Source organism: Hemibagrus wyckioides, linkage group LG03 (genome assembly GCF_019097595.1).
Source record: "Hemibagrus wyckioides isolate EC202008001 linkage group LG03, SWU_Hwy_1.0, whole genome shotgun sequence".
Taxonomy (NCBI): domain Eukaryota; kingdom Metazoa; phylum Chordata; class Actinopteri; order Siluriformes; family Bagridae; genus Hemibagrus; species Hemibagrus wyckioides.
Genome location: NC_080712.1, coordinates 14,529,901 through 14,543,123, shown reverse-complemented (window position 1 = coordinate 14,543,123; position 13,223 = coordinate 14,529,901). Strand labels below are relative to the sequence as shown.

Below are 13,223 nucleotides of genomic sequence, written 5' to 3'. Positions count from 1 at the left end.
TTGTTACAGAGGAAAAATGGACAATATTGTATTATTCTCTGGTGTATGTCAGAGATTTCTCCGCAGGCGCTCTCTGAAGAGAGAAAGAGAAAGAAATGACAAAGAGAGGAGGGCAGTGCTAAGCTACCTCTTAGAGCTCAGACTGTCATGTCCCTGTGAGGTACAGACATTTACTCACACACACACACACACACACAAATGTGTCTTCTTGCCACATTTCAGGATCATCCATATATATATATATATATATATATATATATATATATATATATATATATATATATATATATATATATATATATATATATATATATATATAGACAAAGAACTATTATATTATATTAGTACTGGTCCTGGTATTACTGGTATTAATAAGTTTCATTTACCTTCATTAAGTGTTTTATCCTGGTCTAGTTGCAGTGGATTCTGACCCTATACTGGTTTAGACATTACTCTGGGAAGGAATACACCCTGGACGGGATGTGAGTCCATCAAAGGGCATCATGTACACTGCTATGCATACTCATGAACACTTGTCAGTTTAGACTAGCCTGTGCTTGGGAGGAAATCCACATAGATAAGAGGGGGAACATATAAAACAGACAATTACCCAAGCACAGAATTGAATTGCGGACCCTGGAGCTGTGAGATAGTAAAGCTAGTGTGCCACCAACTCACCCATATTAATGAGATGTGCTAACTGAGCAAATTTGAATTTTGTTGCTCAGTGTCACCTACAAAGAGGCGTGTCAGTCTACAGCAATGTTTATGAAACACACCTTTAGATCTTGAAACCATTAAAGCATTTTAAATATAGAATCTTTCAATGCTGTTTAGGCATTTATTGCTTTCAACTTGGCAAGTGCACCAACAGAAGGGAAACTTCCTGCAGTATCTATATTATTTAGTCAATTTATATATTTAGTCAATTTGTAGTCATACGATATATGAGTCTGACATGCATCAAACTGAGATGCAGCTATGAAGAAATTGTGCAGCAACATATGGTACAACTAGCAATGCAGACCAATACTGTGGTTTAGTAACTTGTATACTGAGTTCTGGTCAGCACCAGACCATATCTAATTTACATAAAGTTGAAACCAGCTGAACGTTTTTGACTCACTGCCTTCCCACAGTCCCAAATGTATTTTGTGCAATTGTCCATTGAAAATGAATGGCCATGAAATATGTGGCAAAAACTGAAATAAATCCTGAAAAAACTTTACACTCCTCTACAGGGCATGTTGCTGACAGTTTCAATGTTTGTGTGTTTGTGTGTGTGTGTGTGTGTGTGTATTCCAGTGTCTCCCTGGGTTAGAGTATTTTGGGCTTCGAGAGGTGAAGGGTCATGGTTAGATGAATGGAAGCTAGACAAAACCACATTCCACTAAGAACACTGAGACTTCAACACACACACACACACACACAGAAAAAGGAGGAGTTGTGTCTCTAGTGTTCACACTGAGTGACCACAGGATTGTGGTGGGGAAAAAAACATCAGAAGAACAGGGGGAAGGGTAGGGGGATAAAAGACCTGAAAGAACAGAGACAGGAATGTCAGTATGTGTGTTGGAATTTATAGAGGGAAAGTGGAAAGAGGACAACAGGTTGTAGGATCATGTGCTGTGTTTGAAATAGCTCTGTTACACACTCACCTTACTCACCATTTAATATCTAGAGTGTATCTAGACTGTGCTATATAGAGCACAGGGCAGTATGGGCAGTACAGCAAAATGGATTGTGGCTGGCACTTAATTGAAATTAACCTGGAAACACGTCAGCATGTTATACTATCAATAATAATGCTACTGGTACTGTCACAAAATATATTGAAATAAGATAGTTAATGTTGTGTTTCAAGTATGTTTTATATATGCATAGTAGGGACCCCTGTACACCCACTCAGACACTGAAGTACACAAGCAAGCCCATCTGGCACCAACCATCCAGCGGTTTCCTCATTCTGATGTTTGATGTGAACATTAACTGAAGCTCATGACCTGCATGCTTTCTTTCATTGTGCTAGTGGCAAATGATGAATAACTGCCTAAATGTGCAGGTGTACAGGTGTTCCAATTAAAGTGGTGATATGGAAAAAAGCCTTAACAGTTACTCGTTATAAAAGGACTTATACTATAAAAGCCATATACTATAAATGTAAATATAATAAACATATAAATAGGTTTAAATTTGGAGTATCTCTTTACAACAAGACTTTAAGCACAAATGAGAAACAAATTAAAAAGGGTCTTGTCTGCTGTGTCTTCCCAGTGGAGAGGATCACTGACCTCTGCAGAATATGCTGATCTTTGCCATAAAAAGCATTAGAAAGAAAAAAGTCCATTGCTATCAGAGACCATCAAAATCTCTTGTGTCTTACGTCTCTTGTGTCTTCCCTTTACAGCATGTAGTGTTATCTAAATCACCTACACCTATATGCATCCATTTCCCCATTCATCACTCTCTCTGCAGCTTCAGCAATGTGCTTGTAGATGCCCAGCAGCATGCATAATTATTATGCCTCTCAGACACACTGTGCTGCAATTAACACACTAATCACAGAGCAAGTAAACACCAAAATAAAACTCACACATTCAAAATGCTAAACAGCATTCAAGCATAGAATGGTGGGAGGGATTTTTTTGCAAATATCCTAAAAAGTAGTGTGGAAAAATAAGTCAAAACAGACAACAAACTTACGTCTTATATTACCACCCTTTGTCTCTTTTATTACACATGCACTATAATGGCAAATAGCATTCATTGTTTAGATTATAATTGATTATTTCCTGAGGTTACATAATCAATTACAATGTTTCCTGGTAAATCAAACAAAAATATTAATGCATTTATGGAAAGAAGTATTTCTGTATGATAATGATGGCAATGATGGAATGGACAATTTCAGATTAATGCATGATTTCTACTTTGTTTTCCTTTTTGACGTTCCACTTATTACCAGTATTAGTTGTGACTACTATTTGTAATGAAACCAAATGCTAACCTAAAAGCCAGAGCACAACACAATGTGAGCCTGAACTCCATTTGTAGGGCACATCAGTGCTCTGTAAAGGCACTGTGTGCACCCCGGGGGAATTTCATGGGAATTTTTAAACATGTTTTGTCTTTTTTGTGGCTTTGCTTAGGGCTATGAGTTAAGAAGAACCTTCAAGTTTAAAGGCTTGTGTTATGCTCTGAGCAAGTCAGTGTGAAGTACTTGGATAATGCCGTTAGGAAAAGTCACTCTCAGACTGGTTTGACCAGAATAAGTTAACCGACAGAATCACGGCGCTATAACCATCTGTAATCTTGCCATGTGACCTCTTTAATAATCTAGAGAGATCTCAGAGAGGTCAGGTTATAGTTTGTGATTATAAGTGCTTCAATAATAACATGGAATACAAAACATTTTATATCTTTCTGCATGATGTCCATATGAACTCACAATCATTAGAAGCATTTTTTTAATGATCTATTATCATAACTAGTATGTAAATACTAATTGTTTCCTGAAATGTTTCATTTTGTTGATATCCAACAATACAGCGCAATATTGCACACTAAAGCCTATCATAATGTGTTGTGCAAACATTTAACTCCCAGTTCTGTAACTGACAAAAACAGCATGCAACAGATTGTTAAGTAATATAGTACGAAGGAGGAATATGCTTTCCTATGTTCCTTCACATGGCCACAGGTATCAACCTTCCACCAAGGTACGGTATTGACTTCATTGTGTGAAAACAGTGCATTTTGTTGTTTATTCCAGGTTTTAAGGCTTGGTGTATGTGTACCGTAGGTTTCCAGATGTGAACTCTCGCTTGATAAAATATGTCCATGAACTGAAACAAACAAACTTTTTTTACCCAAGGAAACGACATATAAGGATGCATAGGGGCTAACTGAATTGCAGTTCCACTCTCGCAGCTCTTGCACAGATTAAGTGAACAGATAGGAGTAGCAGTCAATCTCTGTCTGTGAGGACTGTACTGACAACACTGACAATATACTGCAGCACACCTTATTAACTGTAATATAACCACTGCCATAAAAATTTAACTGAAGTGCAATTTATTAAGTATCACCACCCATAAGAAGCCAAATCTTAACATGCATGTGTGCATGACTATGTGTCATCAGTAGAGTTCTCTATCACTTTAACTTCCTGTCAAGTCATCCGCACTATCATATGACTCATCACCACTACAAGCCTCACCTCATTCATACTCACACACACACACACACACACATATACTACATGCATTGTCGTCACTTAACCATGCTAAATTTACATCTTAATTCCTAACTTCCAACTCAGCTGGGATGACAGTTCATGAAAATCTGTTAAAGAATGAAATGAATATGACTAAGACAGGAAAGTGTTGCCCAATTACAGAACTTCTTGTACAGTTCCTGCTATGGAAAAATCATTCAAACATTCATATTCAGTAACTGCTTTATCTAGGTCAGGGACCCTAGACTTGTGAGATTGCAGTGCTACCCGCTGTGCCAGTGTGATGCCCTTATGGAACGATTTAATTTAAACAATATTTAAACAATTAATTCCTGTTAAAGATTAAGCTATTGTACTTCGGGGTGCAGTGGATCCAGAGGGTATCCCAGAAATGCAGGGTGTCAAGTGGGGAATAAACCATGAATGGGATGTCAGTCTGTTCTAGGGTTGGAAACATTTATGTATTTAGTATACACTATATTAGTTTAATAGATTCAGATATTATTAAGTCCAATGACAAAGTATATACATAAAACTGAATACATACACTGATCAGGCATAACATTATGAGCACTGACAGGTGACGTGAATAACACTGATTATCTCCTCATCGTGGCACCTGTTAGTGGGTGGGATATATTAGGCAGCAGGTGAACAATTTGTCATCAAAGTGAATGTGTTAGAAACAGGAAAAATGGACAAGGGTAAAGATTTGAGTGAGTTTGACAAGGGCCAAATTGTGATGGCTAGATGACTGAATCAGAGCATCTCCAAAACTGCAGCTCTTGTGGGGTGTTCCAGGTCAGCAGTGGTCAGTATCTATCAAAAGTGGTCCAAGGAAGTAACAGTGGTGAACCAGCGACAGGTTCATGGCCAAGGCTCACTGATGCATTTGGGGAGTGAAGGCTGACCCGTGTGGTCCGATCCAACAGACAAGATACTGTTGCTTAAATTGCTGAAGAAGTTAATACTGGTTCTGATAGAAAGGTGTCAGAATACACCTTTGCATGACGGGTCATGGCTGTTTTGGCAGCAAAAGGGGGGGCCAACAGAATATTAGGAATTAGGAAGGTGGTCATAATGTTATGCCTGGTCAGTGTATACCGTATAACTTGGTGAATGGGTACATGTTCATGAATCTTGGCCAAACAGTTAATCTTATTTCCAAAACTGACACAAGCCACCAAAACACTTCATACATGTCTAGTATACAAGCATAGAAGTAGGTTTGTTGGCAATTCTCACTCAGCAAGCATACACTGTCACTCATAACACACTGACCTAATATCACTAACAGCAGGGAGCATTTTGAACAATATGTCCTGCAAATATCTAATGTTCTGCAAGTGGTGGAGTATGAATGACAAAAACAGTTCATGGATTTCACAAGATATGGTCATTCAATGCATTTTGTGTAGAAGCAATGAAAAGTGATTAAGAGTTTGAACTTCTCTTTTTCTGACAGTTTTGCCAGAGTGACTTCAGTTTTAAACACAATAAACAGTACATGAAGAAAATACAGAGTAGCAAATAAAAAACTAACTTTAAAACATTTTGATGCAGAGTTGCACATATTTAACAAAAATAAGTTTTGCTAAATCTATCAGTGTCACTGTACCTCTGTTATCAGTACAATAGTAGCATGTTGAAATCATATTACCACATGTGGCTGCACGTTTGCAACAGTCTAACATATGGGCTGATGCTTCCCCCTTCTGGACGATCGAAGTAAACTCTTATGTTAATGTTACAGAGCCCAAGTTTCGTGGTCTAGGTATTGATTTTACTCTTTATTTTAGATATATTATATTTCTTTTATTCATATTACATTTTCTTACATAAACTATTTTTAACGAACGGGGACGGAAGCCGTCGATGGCGGGGCTCGAACCTGAATCTCCGCCGCAAGCTCGATCGCCCGTAATAGCAGAGCAAACCCGAGCGCAGGGAGCTCTGTACTGCTTTTCTTTAACAAAACAAAGACAAACACAATTTACATTAAACTTAACAGAAACACATGGAAACTTAGATAACCTAAACAAAACAGGACCCTGCCATAAAAATCTGAATAACCCAACGTCCGGCCTTAATTACGGCATACGAGGACAGACATATATAGAGCAGCATATCAAGGGGAAACAAGGGAGAGGTGAGAACGTGGGAAAACTCTTTAGGAAAGGGCGTGGCATCGCCCACGCGGGAATAACAGAGATATATAACTTAAACCACTTGCTAGGACCCCCTGGTGGTCTGACAAGGAACTGTCCTAGTAACTCTTGACAGTATTACATATGCATATTGTTTTTTATTATTATATATTTATATACATTTTATTACGTGTGTTTATGTCTTAGTTTAGTTTAACTTAGTTAACTCAGTTTTTTTGTTCTTGTTCTTGCAATGTGGAAATAAGGAAAGCATTTACATTACATTACATTGTACGTGGCAGAAAAAGAACCTTCAGCTTTGAACCTTGTAATTTGCTGCATAATACAAATGTTCAGTTACTTTGAACAATATTTGTTATGTTGTCATATAATCCAGTTATATAATGTATTATAGTACTGTTAGTTGCACATTTTATGCAGCAACATCATCTACATAATCACTACACAATCAGCAAACAAAACTTTATGACAGACCGTCAACATGTGAGGGCACTCTGGATGACAATAACACCACAGAATTATTATTAAAGACACACAACAAGTTTATGACACAAGATAAGACACAATTAGGGAGTTTCACAGGATACAAAAAAAGCAAAACTGCCATTTTGCTGCTCAGCATAGTTTCGGTTTCTCTCTCTCTCTCTCTCTCTCTCTCTCTCTCACACACACACACACACACAGAGATAGAGAGAGAGAGAGAGTGAGAGAGAGAGAGCAAGAGAGAGAGAAACCCTGGGTGGAGTTAGCACTTGTCTGCTTTACTCACATCATATTTACCTGTCGGTGTATTGGAGCATTTCTGAGGGACAGATTTTGTGGTATTTACTCTCCTTTGTAAAGGTAAGATTAAACTACCTTTTTTACCAGTTCCTATATAAAGTATTTCTACACAATATGTCTGTTTGATTTTTGAGTAACATGACACTGAATTAAAATGAAACTAACAAGGTTTTAGAAGGAAGTAACTACATATACTGTACAAAAGAGAAACAAAAGAGATGACAAAGAAAAAAGATGTGTAGCAGCAAAACTGGCTGAACTGATCAAACTTGTAGGCCATATTTGTCCATAGGGAAGGGCTGGTAGATGGAAACAGTTTATTATTGCTAACTAATACAACATCTTAGCTGTTAAGAAAGCAACAAAAGAGCAAGGTAATTAAAAAATTTTAAACAAGTATTGATCATTTTAGTGTAGAAATAAAAGATGACAAAGAATTTGAAACCTGAAAGAAAGAAAGAAAGAAAGAAAGAAAGAAAGAAAGAAATCAGGAAACCTGTTTTAGCAGCTGCTAGCTGGTCAGACCAGGCTGGATTTTGTAGCTTGGGATTACTACAGTCTTCATGATATTACTTATCACACCTAAACATGAAAACACTAAGGCAACACAAACAAACAAATGAATGTGATATTCAGCTAGGTAACACTGCACTTCTAGCTTCTGTTGGACACTCTGTGGACTTAGTCTAAGGATGCTGGAAATAAGGAGGTCCATTTCAGAAAGTTGAATTTGTGAGTTAGTCAGATAGCATAGCGCAAGGTCCATGACAATAATTGTTCTGCTCTTGATGTAATTGTTGTCCAAAATCTAATCAGTTACTTTCAATTTTATACTCTAATACAAACCTGAAAAACAAAATATATGATTATTCAGTATTTAATCAGTACCACCACCATTGTCCTATATGCTTGCTGATGCTATTCAAATTTTGTGTGTTGTTCATCTTCTGCACGTTTACACTCTTAGACTTGTAGAAAAGGGTTTCTTTGAATGACTGGATAGTTGGATTGGACATGTCCTTAGCTACTAAAAAAGTCTAATTAATAAACATCTTTCTTAACTTTGGAGGTTAATATGTTAGAATGGACTATGATTTCAAATCGTTTTATATCCTGGACCTTTTCCATACTTAGAGAAGGGATCATTTTGGAAATATGACAAAAACATTGAAATATAATAATAATAATAGTAATTAAAAAAAACCCACTAAAAACTATAATACTATTTTTTTATGAAGATACCGATGTTCAGTTCTGTTTTGATTATGTAATTAGCTATTTAGGTGAGAAACAAAAATATAGATTTTGTAAAATGCTTGTGAGGTAATCTGTTGTCACAGTGTGATATCAGCTTTTAAACCATTTTGTTCCCAGTGTGGTTTCATTTCATTTCTTTTTTGTTATTTGGCACACAGTTTTATCCATTCAGCATTATCATGGCATCCATGTTTGGAATAAGTGAAGCAGAGGTGAATGAGATGACCAGCGTTCTGCACTCCCGCGTGGCCACCGATGTTGTGGCACAAGTGGAAGGCATGCTTACACAGATGAACTCTGTGACTCTGAACATTGCTGTTACAGGAGAGTCAGGTGCAGGCAAGTCTTCGTTCATCAATGCTTTCCTTGGGATTTCTGATGAGGAACCTGAAGCAGCACAGACAGGTGTAATAGAAACCACTCAGAAGGCCTTAGTATACTCACATCCTACTGCTAGTAATGTCTTGCTGTGGGACCTGCCAGGGATTGGGACTCCCTCTTTTCATCCTAGAACCTACTTGGAGGATGTTGGCCTCCTAAAATATGACTTTTTCATTATTGTCACATCTGACAGGTTTCAAGAGTACCATTCTGCACTGGCTAAATGCATAATGCAAGCTCAAAAGAAGTTTTATTTCATCAGGAACAAAGTGGATCGAGACTTGGAGGCAAATGCTCGGCGCAGGAGTCAGAGAGGTTTGTCAGACGATGCTGTCTTGAACCTTCTCCGTTTAGACTGTGAAAAAAATCTGAGAAATGGTCAGGTGGAACAACCACGGGTTTTCCTACTCTCCTGCTTTCACCCACAGTGCTATGACTTCCCTGCACTCCAGATGACCTTGCTGGAGGAGCTGGAGGGACATAAGCGGCATGCCCTGCTCTTGTCACTACCCAACCTGAGTGCATCTTTAATACAAGGCAAACGGGAGGCACTAGCTCAGGATGTGTGGAAGAAAGCAATCGTGGCATCCTTGAGCAGTGTCACGAGGGGTGCCACTTACAATCCCATTGTTCCCAAACTCATGGAGACTTTAAAATATTATCAACAGACATTCTGTCTAGATGCAAAATCTCTTCATCGACTGTCTAATATAACAGGGATTTCACAAGAGGTACAGTACATTGTATCTTTTTAATTTCTCACTACTCTTTTATTTTCCTATTATAATCTACATAAAACCTTCATTCAAAACTTTGCAATATTGCAGTGTCTGGAGGGAAAAGGGAATTATGGAGTGAATAATATCCATACATCAAAAATATACACGAATCCTATGTAAAAGTGTAGAAAAAAATCTCCATTTTTAGTTACTGAATTGGTTTAGGTAGTTACAGATACCTTTTTTGTGTTGGGCTGGCAGTTATTCTGAAACCTGCAGATACTGATTTTACCTCAAACACAGCAATAAATGTTAGTTCAGTTATAGTATTCTCAGCATTCTTTATATTTTGCCATTGACTTTTCAAGGCTTAAATAAGGTTGTGGTAGTGACCGAAGACATTGGGCTACTGCTTTGTGAGTCAAATTCAAATATCCAATATCCTGTCTAGTTTTGAAGCTGCTTTAAATAAATGTCCAAGCCAAATTGTCTTAAAGACGAGTTGCATCTTTTTAACATTACTCACATAATCATCTTTTACTAATAACACAAATCTTTCATGAATTCTAACAATTTCCTTCCATGTGATTTTCTGCAGAAACTTCAGAGTGAAGTAAGGTCCACCTTTGGTAAAGGGCTGTCAGCACAGGAAGTGGAAGACTTGCTAAAACATGTAGCTACAGGACATCAACTGATGGCTAATTATCTGGAGAACAAAGTCCCAATTCTGGGCTCTGTCATTGCAGGTGGAATTTCCTTTGTGGCTTCATACGTCCTGCTGAAATCTGCTGTAAAGGAGTTGAGTGAAGATGGAGAAAGAGTGATACAGAAATCACTATTTGACTCTAAACATTTTTCTCTTAATGATTCCAGTGAAGTTCTCTGATTCTACAGTTTAAGGCCATGAAGGCTCTGTTGGCTCATACTGGAATGAAAACACAGCAGTACTGTACATCTTTCAAACCTAATAAACATCCCCTCTGTTGTTGTAATAACCTTCACTCTTCTCGGAAGGCTTTGCAGCAATGCTGTTGGGATTTGCCGATTTAGCCACAAGAGCATTGGTAGATGTGTAGGCCTGGAACACATTCCAATTCACAGCACTTTGCCATTGGTGGAAGTTTTTTGTATATTTTTCCATTTGTAATCATACTCAATGTTGTGGAATACTGGGGAGATATGTGGTTCCTCAGTATAACAGCTATAATCCTAATAAAAACTGAATATTTTTTGCTGCAATGCACTTCAGATCATTAAGAGAGACTTTTATGGTGGATTCCCCACATAATTTTATATGATAATAAAAATATTGCTGTTTAACAATGTAAAACATAAAGCATATGGTGAAGTTTTCCCATAGAAGATCTTTATTTAGCCTTTGTCAATAGCAGTGCTTTCCTTCCATCAAGTTAGTTCCTTAGTTAGTGTTTTTTTGTCTCTTGAATTTTTAAAGTCAAAAAAATGTTCATGCTACTGAGAAACAAACAAAATGCAAACTGCTCTGTGCTGAAGACTCATAGTCTTAAGACAATAAAAGCTTCTTGACTTGACTTGACCTTTAATTGTGATTGTAACTATTAAATGTAACTATGAAAGGTGCTATAAAACTATAAAAACCTAAATGTGCTGTTTGTTAATACTTTCCGTTTACTGTTTAACTCATTATTACACTATTGTAAAATTGCTTTTCATTTTCTCCATATGGTATGACAAACCCTGTGTCATCAACACAACCCTCCATCTGTCCATCACACCCCTGGACAATAAGGACTCACGTTTGAATGCTGGTCATAGACTTTAGTTCAGCATTCAGTAAAATCATCCATCAGCACCTGATTGAGAAGCTGAGCCTGCTAGGCCTGAACACCTCCCTCTGCAACTGGATCTTGGGGTTCCTGACTTGGGAGACCTCAGTCAGTCCGGAACTGGAACAGCATCTCCAGCACCAGCACACTGAGCACTGGGGCCCCTTAGGGCTGTTTGTTCAGCCAACTGCTGTTCACTCTGCTGACTCACGACTGTGCAGCAATGCACAGCTTGAACCACATCATCAAGTTCGCCCATGACACGCCCGTGGTGGGTCTCATCAGCAAGAACAACGAGTCAGCATACAGAGAGGAGGTGCAACAGCTAACAGCCTGGTGTAAAGACAACAACTTGTCTCTGAACATTTTCTCTTGTTCATCAATAGATCCTCAGGTTCTGGGTTGGTTTGATGAACCGGAGCCGCTGACATGAGAACTTATTAAATCAAATTATGTAAATATTTATTCAACAGACGAGAGCGCTTATCAGAGATAGTTTCGGTTTCATTGAGAGAGAGAGAGAGAGAGAGAGAGAGACTTTTGACATTTACAAAGCTTTTTTTACACAAGTCGCATATCATAGAAATCAGAGTGACTTAAAAAAATAAATAAATACGTATTAAAAGTCAAAGTCAAAGTAGCTTTATTGTCACTTCAACCATATATAGCAGATGCAGTACACAGTGAAGTGAAACAACGTTCCTCCTAGACCAGAGGTGCTACACATAACACAGGCAAAGTACAGTGACGCAGGCAAACATAGAGCTATGACAGAGATAAAAAAAAATTAAACTATAATTTAAAAATTAAAATTAAACTAAAAAAATTAAACTATACTTAATGTGCAGTATTTAAGAACTAGACATACAACAGAAGTGCACAGGAAGACGAGACGAGACAAGACAAGACAAGACAAGACAGTGCAGACAAACAACATATAGGCCGACTTTGTGCAATGAACAAGACAATGTGCAAAGAACAGTGTATACAGTGATTGCGGATATTAAAGCGACACGTAAACAGGATTAATATAAATATATATAAATGTAAAGTGGCATGTGCGTGCAAACAGGACAATTTAGTGTGTGTGTGTCTGACTATGTCCAGCACAGTCCAGTTCTTCTTTTTTTTGTGCGTGTGTGTTATGTATGTGTGTGTGTTCGTGTCCAGCACAATTCAGTTCTCCTCTGAGATCAGATCGGTACCTCTTACCGGATGGCAGAAGGGTGAAGAGTGTGTGTGAGGGGTGTGTGGGATCATCCACAATGCTGTTAGCTTTGCGGATGCAGCGTGTGGAGTAAATGTCTGTGATAGAGGGAAGAGAGACTCCAATGATGATCTCCTCACTATACGCTGAAAGGTCTTGCGGTCCGAGACGGTGCAATTCCCAAACCAGGCAGTGATGCAGCTGCTCAGGATGCTCTCGATGGTCCCTCTGTAGAAGGTGGTCAGGATGGGAGGTGGAAGATGAGCCTCCCTGCTGGGCTTTCCTGGTGATGGAGCTGGTGTTGAGTGACCAAGTGAGGTCCTCCTCCAGGTGAACACCAAGGAAAATAATGTCAATAAATTAGTTTAAACATAAGTGATGATTAGTTTAAGTTACAAAGCTAAGTTTTCCATCTGCATCAGAGCACAAAACTTTCTTATAACACCACACACATTGGGGAAAGGGTCTGTCCTCTCTAGGACCAGTCTTTGTATGTTGGTAGTCCATCAGCTGAACACGCTCCTCTGGTGTTAGTGCAGATCTCCAGCGATGTGGGAGCTGACTGACAACACGCAAGGACCGCAGTCCCACATGCGCTGCCAGGTCCTCTGCCCTCGACAAGTCTGTCCTTGTGATGTTCACCAGCTTCTGGAGCATCACAATGCC

The 13,223-nt window shown here is 38.4% G+C and overlaps 1 protein-coding gene across 2 annotated transcripts; it reads left to right on the top strand.

The window, feature by feature from the left end:
• The first annotated feature begins 7,080 nt into the window (after window positions 1-7,080).
• On the top strand, window positions 7,081-11,818 carry LOC131346264 (interferon-gamma-inducible GTPase 10-like). 2 transcript variants are annotated; one of them, XM_058379710.1, is made up of 3 exons: window positions 7,081-7,248; window positions 8,604-9,557; window positions 10,144-11,817. In XM_058379710.1, the coding sequence occupies exons 2-3, from the start codon at window positions 8,625-8,627 to the stop codon at window positions 10,429-10,431; spliced, it is 1,221 nt and encodes a 406-aa protein (XP_058235693.1). In that variant the 5' UTR covers window positions 7,081-7,248; window positions 8,604-8,624; the 3' UTR covers window positions 10,432-11,817. The 2 variants fall into 2 exon arrangements, with proteins under 2 accessions (XP_058235693.1, XP_058235701.1); XM_058379718.1 differs by lacking the exon at window positions 7,081-7,248 and adding an exon at window positions 7,261-7,562 and having other exon boundaries at window positions 10,144-11,818.
• The last annotated feature ends 1,405 nt before the right edge of the window (window positions 11,819-13,223 follow it).

Bases quoted from the DNA above. Each gene is read 5' to 3' on its own strand.
- LOC131346264 (XM_058379718.1), top strand. From the start codon at position 8,625: ATGGCATCCATGTTTGGAATAAGTGAAGCAGAGGTGAATGAGATGACC. The intron at 9,558-10,143 runs GTACAGTACATT...GATTTTCTGCAG, and splicing joins TAACAGGGATTTCACAAGAG to AAACTTCAGAGTGAAGTAAG.